The 16,982-nt window shown below is 40.7% G+C and overlaps 2 protein-coding genes across 2 annotated transcripts in view; one reads left to right on the top strand and one right to left on the bottom strand.

Moving 5' to 3' along the window:
- Positions 1 to 16,982, top strand: part of NECTIN3 (nectin cell adhesion molecule 3) — a 198,210-nt gene that overhangs the window by 105,759 nt on the left and 75,469 nt on the right. The window lies entirely within an intron of this gene.
- Positions 13,527 to 14,186, bottom strand: LOC118837974 (60S ribosomal protein L14-like). The gene has a single exon (XM_036745143.1). The coding sequence runs from the start codon at positions 14,181 to 14,183 to the stop codon at positions 13,566 to 13,568; it is 618 nt and encodes a 205-aa protein (XP_036601038.1). The 5' UTR covers positions 14,184 to 14,186; the 3' UTR covers positions 13,527 to 13,565.

The raw sequence follows: 16,982 nt of genomic DNA, 5'->3' as shown, positions 1-16,982 counted from the left end.
ATCATGTTCCTGGTTTACAGATGAGGAAAGTAAGAGTCAGAGATTGTGACTGAAATCTAGATCTTCCTAACCGCAACCTCAGCAATCTCTCCGCTATACTCTGCTGTGTTTTAGGCTTCAGCAGGTAAAGGTAAAGTAAAAGGAGGCAGGCACTGTGGGCATCCTGAACGATGTCATTGAAGGCTGTGAGTTAAGAAGGTGCAGGATATACATAGTGAGTGGCCACAAGGTGACCAGTATGACAGAATACTGAAAGGCAGCCCAGTGGCACAGTGGATAGAGCTCCAGGCCTGGAGTCAGGAAGACCTGACTCCAAATCCAGCCTTAGACACTTAGTAGCTGTGTGACCCTGGACAAATGGTATCAGTGATGAGGCTAGAAAGTTAAGGTGGTGCCCCGAGTGCCAAATTAAGGAAGCTTTTGAGATCCAGAGAGAGGCTGAAGCTGTAAAGAACTATGGATGTCATCTGAAGTGACAGCTGATGTTATGGGAAGAGGTGAGATTACCAAGAGAGGAAGAAGGGCAAAGGAAGGAGCTTTTGAGGGTGAGAGGAGGAAGTTGTCTAAGTTGGTGGGGGAGCTATGAAGACAGAACTAGTAAGACAGAAGCCAAGGCAAGAGAAAGTATGAAGGGTGTTCGACAATGCCAAATGCTAGCTGTAAGGCAAGGAAGATGAAGATGGAGGAAAAGCCACTGTATTTGAAATTGAGGACTTTTGAGAAGCCAATTTTGGTAGAGTTGTGAGGATAGAAGTCAGATTGCAAAGGCTTGAACACAGAGAGGGTCATGAGGAAGTTGTTTTTCAGTTGTGTCTGACTCTGTGACCCCATTTAGGGTTTTCTTGACAAAGATACTGGAGTGGTTTGCCATTTCCTTCTCCAGCTCATTTTACAGATGAAGAAACTGAGGCAGAGTTAAGTGACGTGCCCAGGGTCACAGATCTAGTGAGCATCTGGGACTAGATTTGAACTCAGCTCTTCTTGACCCCAGATGCTCTGTCCACTGGACCACACGTAGTTGCCCCAGGGAAGTGGATGGAATAAATGTGGATTACCCTTTTAAGTAGTTTGAATTCTGTATCATATGCAGAAAGTAAATGTTCAGAGAAGTTAGGAGGAACAAGGCTTGGAAAAACCAATCTTCTAGGAATCTGTGTTATGTAGAGAACACATAAAGTCTAGAGAACCAAGTCCCTAGGTATCAGGCCAAAAGACAGTCACTTAGGCACTTATCAAGCACTTACTGTGTGCCAAACACCATGCTAAGCACTGGGGATCCAGAGATCAAAGTGGAACAACTGTCCTTGCCTTCAAGGTGCTCACATTCCAGAGGAAGGGGTGGGATGGGGCGTTGGAGGCGGCACGAATACACATCCAATATGAATTCAGTGTACGTGAATGTGTGTATATGAAACATGCATTCACAAAATGAATAGAACATAATTCTAGGACAGGGCCTTAAAGGATCAGGGGAGAATGTTGGTTTGGAAGCTACTAAGTAGCAGCAGCAGTGTGCCAAACCAGGTGTTTGCGAATCAATGTCCGGCATTGCATCTGCTACAGAAAGACTCATTTGTAGAAGGATATTCTTCATCTGGGAGTGCCCATTGTCAATGAAATCATAGATCTAGTCACTCCTGCTTTGGGGACCTCTAAAATAATAATAACGGCATTTATAGAATGCCTACTATGTGCCAGGCACTGTGCTAAGCTGTCACAATCTTATTTAATTATTGCAGCAACCCTGGGAGGCAAATGTCACTATGACCTCCATTTTACAGATGAGGAAACTGAGGCCAACACAGATTAAGTGACTGTGCCAGCTCACACAGTTGTTAAATGAGGCCGTATTTGTACTCATCATCTTGACTCCAGGCCTGGCACTCTATCCAAAATGAAAAGGTCAGCTCATGTCACTTTAAGCAAATAATGAGAAATGATGTTTGCAAAGTCCTCAACAGTGTTTGCAAGTTTTTGTTCATCAGCACAACCCTGTGAGGTAGGGACTATCTTTTATCCCCATTTTATAGATGAAAAAACTGAGGCAGAAAAGTGCCTTGCCCAGGGGCAAACAGTGTCTAGAACAGGCGTTCTTAACTTGGGTTCATGGACCTTCATGGGTTCCATGAAGAAATTTCAGGGAATCCATGAACTTAGACAGGAAAGAAATACAGTTATTTCAATATAATTGATTTCCTTTATAATTCTGTGCATTCTATATATTTTAAAGCATTATTCTGAGAAAGGATCCAGAGGCTTCACTAGACTGCAAAAGTGATCCAGGCACAAAAATGTGAGGTACGAGCAGGATATGAATCCTGATCTTCCTGACTCCAGGTCCATTGTTTCATGCATCTAAATAAAGCAGATTCGTCTGATTGCTCAGGGATATTCTGTGGGGATACTGTTCAGCTCCTGTACTCTCCTGTAGTTGGGGTCTTCTGGCATCTCTCGGGGTTCTATTGTTTTGTCCTGGCCATCTCCAGATCTCAGGACTCTGTGAGTAGAATCCATAATATGAGTTGGAGGAGCCAAGAGAGACTAGTTGGTGTTTTTTACATTTTCTTGGTTAATATATATGTACATATATAATAGATTGCAGTCTTGATATAATTCAGCTCAATTTTTGGCCACCTCCACTAATTATCCCCTGTACCTATCAAGCATCTTTATATATGGCTTTAAAATACGCTTCGGCAAAGTGTTACCTAATCCAACTTCTGTGACTTCATCTGTGTATTGCCTCTATGGAGGCAGATCAATAACTTGCATTTTTTTGAATCACTGAACCACTGAAATGTGATGTGCTTACCTATGGTTACGTAGCCAGAAATAGGACTTGAATTCAAGTCCATGAAAATACTGCTTACTGAGACAAGGACACTAAAGTGCAACAAAGAAATACAGACTGTGGGGTAACCAACATCCTTTAGCTCCAGACCCTCAGACTTGTTCTCAGAAAGAACCTGGCTTATTTCCATTATCAGGATTCAGGAATATGTAAGAAATTCCAAACCTGGAGACAACTTATCCCTCTTTTTTTTTTCTTTTAAACAAACAGTAACTTTTCCCAGTTTGTGCTTCCCTCGAAACATTTCACCATTTGTCTTCTTGTCTCAAAACAATCTTGTATTAAATTGAGAAATGCAAGTTAGCTTTTCTGATTATGTCAAAAGGTGAGGAAAAAATATTGAAAACAAGAAAATCCTGAAAATCTGTCTCATTTCTATTATCTGTACACATACACACAAACATAGTCATACGCGCGCAACCCCGCAAGTGTATTGGAATGCAATCGTATTGTCTTCAAAACCAGCCTGCAAAATTATGACTTTTTGCTATAAATTTCCATCCCTGCCTGTGTGATCATTGCCTCTACTTCAATTAAATAAATAACCACAACTTGTAGATTTTCATGTCAGCCCATAAAAATGGCTTTTTAGTGCCATATTAGAAATTTCCCTTTGGCACAAAAGAGATTCTAATTAGCAGAACATGCCAGTGTGCCCATTCTGGATATAGAATATGTACAGAAACGGCTTTGCTGTGCTCAGCAGACCTCACATAATAACTGGGATGCTTACAAAAAAATAAACATTGACGAGTCATTATACCAACATTCGTAAACCCATTAATAGCGACAACAACAAAAATTCCTGCTTAAACACATACTGTGGTAATGAGTGTGAACGTTGCACAATGAAAATAAAATGAATGGAACAAAATGTCAGGATTTCTCAGTATAGCATGATAGTAGAAAAGGAACTGTTTAGCCAGTTAGCATGCTTGGAAAGCAGCAAGATGTAGCTGCTCTTATCCAGATTCCCTCTTCTTTATTTTGCTAGTGTATGTGAAGATATTTAAAATAGATCTTGAGTTCCTTTTTTTTTCCTTAAGTGCAAAGAGCTTTATGGGTGAAAAAGAAAAGTGTCAAATTACCCGTTAAAGCTGCTACTATAAACCAGCATGATGTTGGTAGATAGAGAACATTGGGAAAGCTTGTTTTGCTTTTTAATTTGATTTACGGTTTGGCCTTGTTTTATGTCTTAGGCATGTACCTGAAAACGCAAACTTTTACTTGTAGTACATAATTCTAGTTTTCTACTGTCTTATATCAGAGTTTTGGTCCTATTTGGGGAAAAATGGGGCTGTAACAACTAATAACTGTATTTGAGAATGCCAATGTGCCTTTTGGGCAGCTAGATGGTGCAGTGTATAAAATGCTGGGCCTGGAGTTAGGAAGGCGCATCTTCCTGAGTTCAAATCTGGCCTCAGACACTGTGCAAGTCACTTAACCCTATTTGCCTCAGTTTCCTCATCTGTAAAGTAGGCTGGAGAAGGAAATGGCAAATAACTTCAGCATCTTTGCCAAGAAAACCCAATGGGGTCACAAAAAGTCAGACATAACTATAAGTGACTGAACAAATGTGCCTTTAGGAACATTCTACCTCATCCTTATTCCCTTCTCCACCAGAAGTTAGGTGACTACATTATCATAATTTAGCTTTTAAAAATTATTAATCAAGGCAATATGCTTGATTCTGAGTATACAAAAAAATGATAGAACCTGACCCTACTCTCAAGAACCTTCCAATCAAATAGATTTGGCATGATTTTTGTGTCACTGAAAGCATAAGCTTAAAATGCACAATAAAGTAAATTCTCCCTGTCTCAAAGGAAAATGAATGCTTAATCATGCACATCATTATAGCAACGTTCCACTTACTGGATGCACCTCAACAAGTGAAAAACACAGAAGGATTTTCTTTTTCAAACAACCCACTAATTCACAAGTACTACACTTGACATTCATTTAACAGATGGTTACTACAGAGTCTAAAGGGCATTAGTCTTCTAAACAACAGCATTGGCACCAGTAACAACACCAGAAAGTCTAAGTAATCAGTCTTTGTAATTTAGTTATGTGAAGTAGCCACACAAATGACTGTGGAAGCATTTGTTGGTCAGTAGGTGTTTACAAGCCATTTTGTTTTGGCCCTAGGGAACATGGTAAAGGCACTCCAGTAGAATAGCCATGTTCCTCCAGAACCAAAAGTAAATCAAAGTTTTCACTTTCAATATAAAACAAGCATATAAGAAATTCCATATTATGTCAGACCCATTGTCTTTCTAACCTGGCATCCCATCCTTTAAGCTACCAGGGACTTGCTGTATAGAGAAAGATACGGCTATCTCTCCTCTTTGACCCTGAGCTCAAAATTTGGGGATATATTTAAAACACTAGAGTGTCTCTTAATGACATCATGAAAAGGTGGTCCTTCTTTCCAGAATCAGCTCTTGCACGTGTATCCTTATTCCCATCCCCTCCTATCTCCTCTGGCAGATTCCTGCACCCCTATCCCCCCAATCAATCTTTCCCTACCTAGTGACTCTTGTACTGCTTCCCGGGTATCCTCATATCCTTAAACCTTTACTTAACTCTATCATCCCATCAATATAATTTCCTGTCTCTCTTCATTTTGAAAGTCAAATTTCCTAAAAACAGTAGAATATCCTCTTTGCTTCCACTCTTCTCACTTCTCAGTTCTTAGCAATCTGGCTTCTAACCTCAACTTTCAAGTGAAACTACTTTCTCCAAAGTTAGCACAAATTCTTAATTGCCAAATCTCAATCTCTCTCTCCCTCCTTCTCTCCCTCCTTCCCTCCCTCCCTGCCTCCCTCCCTCTCCCTCTCTCTCTCCCTTCCCTCTCTCCCTCTCTCCCTCCCCCCCCCCCATTTGAGATTTTAACCGTTCCTCCTGCAGGCTCTTCGTTTTTGTGATACTGCTGCTCTTGGTTCTGTTACCTGTAATGATTCTTCTCTGGGTTTTTAGCTGGTTATATACCCCCATCCAATGTGGTTGTTTCCTAAAACTCTGTCCTTGGCCCTATTATCTTCTCTCTATGCTCTCTCAGTGACCCCATCAGCTCCCATGGGTCTAGTTTTATCTCTGCAGTCATATTCCCAGACTCACAAAATTATGATAATAATAATAATAATAATAATAATAGTAGCCTTTATATTGAACTGTAAGATTTATAGAGCATTTTACATAGGTTATCTCCTTTGATTGTTGCAACAACTTTAGCACTTTATTTTCCCTATTTTACTGAAAGAGGTTCAGAGGTTAAGTCACTTGCTCAGGGTCAGACGGCCAGTAAGTATGTGAGGGAAAATTGAAACTTGTCCTCCTGACTCCAAGCCCAGGCCTTTCATATATCCAGCTGTAGTGTCTCTCCTGAGCTTTGGTCAGTCTGGCATCATCCACTGCCTATTGGACATTTCAGATTGGATGGATGTCCAAGAGATGTCTCAAACTCAGCCTGTCTGTGATAGAGTGCCTTATCTTTTCCCCAAACCCACCCCTCTTACAAACTCCTTTCTAGGGACTTTATAGGCCTTCTAGTCTCCCAGGTTTGCAACCTCAGAGTTATCTTCAAAACTTGGCTTTTCTTCACCTCATTTATCTAATCAGTTACCTAGTCTTGCTGATTTTAATTCCACATTAGACAGGTGCTGGCAGTGGAGGTTTGGAGGCAGGAAGATGTGAGTTCCAATCCATCCTTAGATACTTACTGGCTGTGTGACCCTGGGCAAGTCCCTTGCTGGTCTCTCTAAAAGGTCCCTTCTCAGTCTAATTCTATGATCCTCTCATCTATTGCCCCAGTCCCCTAGTTCAAGCCCTTACCACATTTCACCTGAACTATTACAATAGCTCCTAACCTGTCTCTGCCTCCTGTCTTCCACAGAGCTACCAAAATAATTTTCCAAAAGGGCAGATCTAACCATTCTATTACCCTACTTAGAAAACTCTAGTGGCTCCTTATTCTAATATAGAATAGAAATTCCTGTTTGGCATTTATATAACCTTTTATAACCTGACTCCTAATCATCCTCCCAGCCTTATTATACATTACTATGAATGCATAACCTTGGTAACTTGGCTCCTCACCCTACCAGCCTTATTATACATTAATTGCTTTCCCATACTCTACAGAAACCTCACTAGCTTTACTCTTCTTCACACACGACTCTCTGTCTCTCTGTTTCCATGTTTTTGAACAGTTTCCCTTATGCCTGTAGTGTATTTCTTCTTCCTTTGTGTCTCTTAGAAATCCTTGTTTCCTTCAAAGACAATTCAAGCCCTACCTTCTGTGTGAGGCCTGATCCCCTGAGCTGTTTAAATCCTGTCCCCCAAAATTACCTTGCATTTATTCTGCACATATCACATAAATAATATATATACCTACATTTGAATACATACATATGCATATACATACACACATATATGCATACATATATACATATATACTATATATATATATATATATATATAAATTCTGTATGTACATATTGCCTTCTTGAACTGAAAATAACCTCTTTGGAGTTGGGGACTTTCATATCTGTCTTTGGAATCTCCAGCACCCAGCCCAAGGCCTGGTACAAAATAGATAATTAACAAATGATTATTGGTTAATTGATTTGATCACTCATTCAGTGAACGTATGGAAATACTTCTTAAGCCTTCTTCTAGTCCCAGCTTATACAGCCTTTTTTGTGGAGTTTTATACCTGCTGAATTTGGCAGGACTTCTCTTCATTTGTTCTAAGCCTAGATACAAATTTTAAATGCTGTGGGTAAATTCACTTACCTAGACAGTATACTTTCCAGAGATGCGCACACAGATGATGAGGTTGATGCATGCATCGCTAGAGCTGGCTCAGCTTTTGGGAAGCTCCAAAAGTAAGTGGGGGAGAAAAGAGGTATTAGTCCACATAACAAACTGAAGGTCTATAGAACCTTGGTGCTGAACTCATTGTGTAAGTTTGTGAAACCTGAAAAGTGTACTAGCACGGTGCCCCAAAATTGAACTCCATCCATTTGAATTGTTTTAGGAAGATTCTGAAGATCACCTGGCAGGATAAGGTACTAGACCAACGTCCTCTTTTGAGCTGAACTTCCAAGCATTCAAACTCTCCTGCAGGGAATGCAATTTCAATGAGCTGGCTATGTCGCTTGAATGCCAAATGTATGTTTACCTGAAAGACTACGGAGAACTCACATGAAGCAAGTGTGGGCATGGAGGTTAGAAGAAGCAGTACAAGGACATTCTCAAGATCTCTGAAGAACTTTGGGATCGTTTGGGAGACATGGGAGACACTGGCACAGGACTGCCTAGCACAGCATGCCCAAATCAAGGTGCTGTGCTCTGTGAACAAAACAGAATCTCAATAGTACGAAGGAAACATGAGATGCACAAATCCAGAGACATCGCCATCCCAAATGTTTAAAAGGACTATTTGTGGCCAACCTGTAATAGAGCATTTTGAGCTCTATTGGACTGATCAGCCGCAGTGAAACACACTGTACATTGACCCTGACCTTGTGGTTTCATTGGTCCTTTTTGAGTAGGAAGGACAGATAACAACAGCCACCTAGAGCTTCCAGCACTCCCCCTTCCCTTTCCCTCACTTTGAATATTCCTAGATTTGGCGAATAAGTCAATGTTTGCTCCATAAGATTTTTTTTTTTTTTTTGCAATTTGGTTGAAAAACTCCTTCAGCCTTTTGTATTTCTGGAACGTTGTCACCCCTGGCCAAATTCACCCTTGGGCATGATTTAATTTCTAGAAGCGATGGTCCTCAGTGTCTGCTAGGTAACAAAAGACTTCTGGTAGCTACAGTATTCAGGAGCAAGCTGCAGAGTTCCTGCCTTTGGCAGCTTTCCAAAGACTGCCAACTGTAATGGTCCTCAAGCAGGAGCAGGGAGAGGGGGAGTCTTTATTCCTCCACGCTGGGGAGGAGAAAATGTGAAGGGGTTAATTACTAGAGTAAATACAGTGATGAGTTTAAAGGGTAATGATGCTCAACAATTGATGGTTGTCACCTACAGTTGAGCCTTGGGGCAAAAATCGTAACTGAGAGCCAGAGAAAGGGACACCGTCATCAGGGGCAGTTTGTGATGGCCTTACTCAGATAACTGCCAAACAAGTTAATTAATATTCTCTTTCAACAGGAAATAGTTTATTTATTTAATAAAATATAATGGCTGGTGGAATCAAATGACTATTCATTAATCAAACTAAATGCCAGCATTCATACTCCCTTTGTCTCACTTCAAGATACAACTGGCTAGGAACAAGTGTCAATTTTTAAACAACAGTCTTAACTAAATAAAAAGTGAAAATAAATTAGGAAAAAAATAGTTGGAATGATTGCTCCAAGAATATGTCTAAAATGCTTGTTAAATTGAAAGAGATAGATTTTTTTTCTCCCTTAGGCATTATTATTAACAGAGAACTATCCTACTAGGAAGGACTTTTACCATTTTCTCCCAGACCCCTAAAAGAGGCAGTATTACCCAATAGGAAAAGCATTAGACCAGAAGTCAGAAAAACTGGGTTCGGGTCTTAGCCCTGATATGTGATAGCTGTGTGACCTTGGGTAAGTCACTTAATCCCATTAAGCCTCAAGTTCCTTGTAGGCAAAATGAGAATAATTATATTTTTCAGGGTAATTGTGAAGATTAAAGGATATAATGTATGTAAAAGAGCTTTGTCACTACTGTTATATAAATGTGACTTATTATGAGGATCATAATTAAAAGCGTTTCTTAAGGTGTAGGTGTTGTTTCCTTTTTTAAAAGACTAAGTCAATTTAACCTTAAAAGTGGTGATAGGTCTAGATCTATTTTTGACATTTGTGGCTGGTATTTTAATAGTATAGTCTGTACCTCTGTCCTTGTAGATTCTCACAATGTCATCGGTGGAAGGCATCTTAGACACTATGTGGTCCCAATTCATTTTATAGATGCAAAAACAAGGATCCAAAGAGCCTGAAAATACTTTCCTAAGCTAATAAATTTTGTGGTTTAGTCATTTCATTTGTGTCTGACTCTGACTGACCCTGTTTGAGGTTCCTTGGCACGGATACTGGAATGGTTTACCACTTCCTTCACCAGCTCATTTTACAGATGAGGGAATTGAAGCAAACAAGGTAAAGTGACTTGCCCAGGGTCACACAGCCTATAAGTGTCTGAGGTCGGCTCTGAATTCAGGAAGATGTGTCTTCCTGATTCCAGGCTTGGCTCTCTATCCACTGTGCCACCTTGCTACCCAAGCTAATAAATACCATCTGGTACTGGAACCCAGGACTCCTGGCTCCAAGTTTAGCTTTTGGAGAATGCATGCATTCATGGTCAGACAAGAGAAAAAGGGTCTCTATTTCCAGCCTACTCCTCTGGCACTTGTCTCATTAAATAAATTCTTCAAACTGGGCATAATTATGAAGGAGGTGAAGTTTGGCCTTAGTTTCCCCATTCTGGATCCCTTTGATAATTGTCTAGTACTTTTCTTCCTCGGGTACCCAATCCCTGTTCCTCTCCATGGAAAGCTTTCTGTTTCTCCCAGCTCTCCAGAAAGGATCCGAATAACATTTATACTGACACAACAGATAGCACTTTGAGTATGACACCTTCCCAGGGGGTTGTTTGCATTTTAGGAGGACAACAAAAGGAATAAAGTTCTAACCATTCAATTTTGGCCATTGCTGGATGGATTGGGGGTGGGGAGACCTGGGGCTTTCTTGTAACTCATGTAATCAAACTATATAGGCCATTGCTACTCTGCTCCTACAGAAAGCCAACTCTGCACTTAAATATTCTGTTGTCATTTATCTTTTGTCTTTCATTTTTGAAGAAGACCATAACATCATGTGAGTGAGGGAGGGCTGTGCAAGGTCACCATCCTCACTTTCTCCTCCAGAGACATCTGGATCCAGTGACCAGGTATTCATCAGGATGACTGGAGATGACCCAGGATGCAATGGGAGACCCTGGCCCTTTCAGGCTAAGGCCTTTTCATGTACTCACTTAAGAGTGAGGCAATGTTCATTCAGTGAATAGGCCTCTTTAAGAAGTGAGTCAAGGGATGATGGCCCTTTTTATTAGAAAAAAAAAGATTTAAAAAAATCAAGCTGGGAGGGGAAGATCCCCAGGGTTGCTGTTCCAAAGAAACAGTTACCATTGACGTTCACTCTAAGGTAGAAAAGCCCAAAATACAGCCATTAAGTGGAGCTTGGGCAGGGAACTATTGTGGTCCAATGTATGAGCTTCATAGTAAACTGGGTCTAAGATTTTGTGAAAGATGAATGAAAGAAAGGAAAGGAAGGAAGGAGTGAGAGGGAGGGAGGGAGAGAGAAAGAGAGAGGGAGAGAGAGAGAAAGAAGAAAAAGGGAGGGAGGAAGGAAAGAAGGAAAGGAAGAAATCTAGCTAGTAAACCTCAAGTTAAGTGGGCAGCTTTTGGCCATCAAAATTTACTTCCTTTGGAGAGGAGAAAGAGAAGGAGAGGGAGAGGGAGAGGATGAACTGTGTTACCCAACTATCTGGGTCCCCATTCAGGTAGCTAGGTCTACTCACAGGTTGTGTTTGTGTCATTTATCTAGCCAAGCTAAAAGGAACTATAGTAATTATGAACTTAATACTTTGTGATTAGATGATCCTGGCCCTCAGTATTCAACACTTTTTATTTGATGCCTTCTTTGGAGTCATAGGACCACACTAGTAACTTGAACATGCAAAATCTTCCATGTAAACTTGGGATTTTTATCAAGGTGCATTACTAAATGGACCCAACCTCCATCTGGATTCTGAATCACCTAGAGGTTGACTCCCATAGAACTTCTCTTTTGGCTTTTAGCCTTGCAATATTCTGGGATAGGCCTCAGAACTTTTGGCTCCGCTGTCAGGGTGAAGATTGAGTCTAGGGTCTTAAATTGTTTTGAACCCTCCAAGAGCAGAGTAGACCTCTGGAGCCTTTGTTCTGGTGCTTTGCTAATTTGTTCCCCAAGGGTATAGAATGGAAGGAGGGAGGTTTGAAGAAGTGGGGAAGTAATTTGTGTGCAGCTGCCTTGGAGCCCAGTACTAAGGAGGCACTTAACAGACTAACAAAGAGATCTGGGTTTGTGTAAAGTTTCACTGGTTTGGACTAGAATATGAGAATGTGATCTTCAGTTGCCTTCAGGCTAATAGGTAATCTATAACTGTGTGTTGAATCTACACAGAGATTCAGAGATTTTTGCAGAGAAAGGGAAAAAAAATAATAGGAGTAAAATGAAGCTCAACTGTGGTATTGTGTGGCTATGCTGATGATTGCCAGAGTGGTCAAGAACTGGCAGTATATGTGCAGGAAGAGAAGATGGGATGGGCACAACTTAACGTTTTTTATCATCTACTATATAAAAAGCCCTGGATATAAAGACCAAGGTGGGGGAAACAGAACTCTAAGAGTTTATGTTCTAAAGTTTGTATATATGTGTTAGGGTTGGGAAGGGGGTGAAGAGAGAGAGATTGGGAAAGGCCACCCTTGAGGTAGGCCTTCTACAAGATTGACTCTGGTGAGAAAGATGTGCATGCCAGGCGTCAATGACAGTGAGTGCAAAGGCAGACTTGAGAGATGGAATACTCTGGACATTTTGGCTGGAAAATGTTCAAGAAGCTGGTCAATAATCACTTATTAAGTGTTTACTGTGTGCCAAGTAATGTGCTAAATATTGAGGATACAACAAAAGCCTAGTAAGCAAGTAAGCAAGTAGTTTGACCTTCCCCCTCCCTGCCCTCTAACATGTATACCACGATGATCATTTAAAATAAGTTAGAGAAGAGAGACAGGAGCCAAGCCATGCATGCCTTTAATGACAAACTAAGGATTTTGTATTTTAGGAGAATGGCATTATGAAACAACTGAAGGCTTTTTGAGCAGGGGAGAAATATGGACAGCTGTATGCTTTAGTAAAATTATTTTGACATCTCAGAAGACAGTGGATTGGAGAGAGGAAAGATATATCAAAGTAGGGAGACCAGCTAAAAAGCTATTGGAAATAGTCCTCTGAGAGGTGATAGATGAATGAAATAGCATTTATTAAGGCTTACTATGTATGGAACACCTACCAGACTTAAGCAGCCATGTGCATGCCTTCTTCCCCAAACCCCACTTCAATTCCCTTTTTAAAAAAAAAAAAATTTAATTTGTGGAATAAAACAATCATTTCCTTAACATGGTAATAATAAAAAAATTCACATGAAACTGCAAATCTACTGTGTACAACTTGATATTCTTTTTAAATGTGTAATAAAGTTATTGTGTAAATTTCTTTTTTCTTTCCCCTCCTCACACCCTAGACATGGGTACCATTAGATACAAATAGGTATGTGTGTATGTATATACATATGCATATGTGCATATATATGCATATGTATACGTATACATAGATATGTAAAATTGTCCTCTACATACTTCTGTTTATCAGTTCTTTTTCTGCATGCAGATAGCATCTTCATTCATAGTCCTTTATAATTAATTTGTGTATTTGTAATAGTCAAAGTGACTTATTCGCTGAAAGTTGTTCTTCAAACAATATTGCTGTTACTGTATACAATGTTCTCCTTGTTCTGCTCATTTTACTCTTCATTATTTTGTGGAAATCTTTCTAAGATCATTGAGCCCATCATTTCTTTTTTTTTTGTGTGTGTGTGTGTAGCAAAATCTTTATTTGATTTCTGGCAGCCTCTTATTTTTTGGCCTTTGGAGCAGCTGCTTTCTGGGCAGGGGCTGCCTTCTGGGCAGGTCCCTTCTTGGCTGGGGCCTTCTGGCCAGAGCCTTTCTGACCCTTCTGGGCAGGGGCTGCCTTCTGGCCCTCAGCCTTCTTTGAGGGGATCTTCTTGGCGGAGACCTTTGCGTCAAGTGCCTTCTGGGCAGCTCCCTTCTTAGGAGAGCCCTTCTGGGTGGATGCCTTCTGGAGCTTCTTCACTTCATGCTTGATAATTCTGTTTCTCATTTTCTTAGCCTTCATGACTTTGTAACGGTCAAAATCTGTCATCGTAGCTTTCCTCTCTCTGGCTTCGATCTTCTTGGCGCATCTTGTGGCTTTCCATTTTGTATTGATCTTTTCTTTCTCCCAAGCAGCCCGGACATACTTCTGACGAGCACTGTGGGGGAACTTGAGCACGAAGTCTGTAAGTTGCATACATTTAAATGGCATGGCCTGCCTCCTCACACCACTGCACGGGCCATCAACCAAAGCCCTGTTCTGGTCAATAACATCCACAATAGCTACCAGCTTGCCAGCGTGCAGCCCGAAGGAGATGTAGGCCACCCGGCCAATCTCCATGTAGCACTTGAATACCATGTTGGCGGCACCGAACGAGAAGAGCCCATCATTTCTTATGGCACAGTGGTGTTCCATCACAATCATGCACTACAACTTGTTCAGCCACTCCCCAATTGATGGGCATCCCTGCAATTTCCAGTTCTTTACCACCACAAAGAGAACTGCTATAAACATTTTAGAATAGAGAGTTTCTTTTCCTTTTTCCCTAATCATCTTTGGAAATGGACCTAGTAGTAGTATTGCTGGGTCAAAGGATATGGGCAATTTAATAACTCCCTAGGCATAATTCCAGATTGCTCTCCAGAATGGTTGTTACAGTTCAAAGTCCCCGATTATTACAGTCCTACCACCTATCCCCAATTGTAATTCATTTAACTTTTAAAAATGGAGATGCCATTATATTTGGCGCATATAGGTCAGTATTGATATTGCTTCATTGTCTATGGTAGATCCAAAGAAGTATATTAAAGACTAATTTTAAGGTGCTCATTAAGGTCAAACTGCTTGCTTACTATATATGAAGATGTTATCAGTATTCTTAAAACTCATCATTCCAGAGGTAGTGTGAAAGAAAAGTTGAAGGCTGAGTTGTGTATGATGAAGTGATTCTAACAAACAAAATTGGGTAGGAAAAGGTAAAAAGGAGCGATGATGTCATAAAATTGTGGTGTGAAAGGAAGAACTGATACAGAGGAAGTAGGTGGGGGTAGAAGGCTGATAATGTTGGAACCTTACTTTTATCTGGGTTGATGAGGAAACAGTGTGTACATCTGGAAGTGTGTAGAAGTCTTCTAAACTTGTACAGAGGTGAGAATACTTGGGGGACAAAGTTGCGGAGGGATTTTTGGAAGAGCATATAAATTAAGATTTAGGAGGATGGGGGAGAAGGTAAAGGAGGGACTCAGAGAGGTGAGTAAAATAAGGAATAGGAGGGTAAGGGGAGAAGATAAGGTAACAAGGATAGGGTAAAAAGAGAGGCTGAGAAGGACATAGTGAGTAAAAATAAAATGGAGGAAAATTCACAAATAGTAATGATAACTTTGGATGTGAATGTGATGAACTAACCTGCAAAATGGAAATGGATAGCAGAATCAATTAAAAATCAACTCCCTTTTATATGTTATCTTCCCTTATTAGAATATAAACTTCTTGAAGATAAAAACTTTCTTTTTGATTATATTTTTATTTCTAGTGGTTAGCATGGTACTTGGCACATAGGAAACACTTAAAAATACTTATTGACTTAATTAAATGTTGGAGATACAAAAATAGAAGCTGGGCAGACCCCCTGCACTCAGTTCACATATTGAGAGATAGAGATAGACAGATGCGTGCATGTGCACACATACACACACAGAGACTGAGAGAGAGAGAGAGAGAGAGAGAGCATGTAGGAGGTTTCAGCTGCAAGTCAGATTGAAAAGCCCATGACTGCAGAGTCATAGCATCAGCAAAGTTTATGGTAATGAATCTTAATGGTACTTCCATTGATAAAACCATATCTATTTCTGATGTTGAACCATATGACAGAATATTCTTTTTCTCGGTCTTCAGTAATTGTGGCTGCTGAGAAGGCAAAGGCTGCCAGTTGACATCTGTATCAGGGTTGGTTCCCAGAGCAATGACTTCTGGGACAGGTCTGGAAGCAGGAATAGTGATCCGAAGGACACTGATATTCCCTGGGCTCTTGGATTCAGGATCCTGTGTTGTATTTATTATGATTTGAAGTGAGGTGATGGCAGTGGTTTTGCATGCCTGGTGTATGCCACCTCAAGTATATTCCTCAGGGTGCCCTGTGACCTCAGTTAGGTTGGTTTGCCTGCCCCTTGGTGGAAATTGCTTAGCAGTTAGTGGTGATGGCTAACCTTATGTCCATAGAGATTGCTTCATTGAATGATGGCTGTAGGGCAAATGATAAAAGCTAAGCCAATGATCTAGGGCAGCCACATGTGGTCTTCTAGGTCCTTGTGTGGGACCTTTTGACTTGAGTCCAGGTTTTACAGAACAAATCCTTTTATTAAGAGAATCTCTTCTGTGGAGTTTGGATTTAGTCAGAGGGCCACTTGAGGTCCTAGAGGGCCACATGGGGCCTCCAGGCAGCAGGTTCCCCACCCCTGGTAGGGAGTGGCACTGGAGATAGCAGCATGAATGGTGAGATATGTAGAGATAGAATTTATCTAGGTGAAGGAGAAGGAAGACTATCCAAATCTCAGAGGTGACTTGAAATAGTGAAGTTGGGTGATGATGTCAGCTTCTATTTTGGGCCTGTTGGGTTATAGATACTGAAGGGACATCTTGGTAGAGATGTGCGGCAAATAGTTGGCAATATGACACTGGAGTGCATGTGTATACATGGATGTATGCATATACATAATGCATATAAAGATATACATGTACATGTATATGAATATATATCATACACACATACAGGTGTGTGTGTATATGTTTGTGTGTGCACCCCAAATATAGGTTGCCTTCAGTTTAAGATTTGTTCTAGCACAAGAGAGCACAGCTCTTTTAGTGGTTTCCACTATTGAATTTTGCTCAGTGGGGAACTTGGAGAAACAGTATGAGTGAAGGGAACTTAGCCATCAGAAGCACAGAGAAGGGGAGGAATTTCTGGAGGACCTGGCTGGTCTAGGTGAAGCATTGCATGGGTTTCTGGAGAGTCTTTATACAAGGCATATGAGTGAGGTTTGCAGGACTAGATGAAGATTAGATGATTGGTTGGTGGTTGTCCTTCATTCTTGAAGAGAACCAAAAGACATCAGTATGCTAGAGTCAAGTTTCAGTGTGTCTGACTGTGGCTGATCAGAC

The sequence above is a fragment of the Trichosurus vulpecula genome, chromosome 2 (genome assembly GCF_011100635.1).
Source record: "Trichosurus vulpecula isolate mTriVul1 chromosome 2, mTriVul1.pri, whole genome shotgun sequence".
Lineage (NCBI taxonomy): Eukaryota > Metazoa > Chordata > Mammalia > Diprotodontia > Phalangeridae > Trichosurus > Trichosurus vulpecula.
This window is presented reverse-complemented; position numbering and strand designations above follow the sequence as displayed.

Excerpts from the sequence above, each read along its gene's own strand:
- LOC118837974 (XM_036745143.1), bottom strand. The coding sequence starts at position 14,183 with ATGGTATTCAAGTGCTACATGGAGATTGGCCGGGTGGCCTACATCTCC.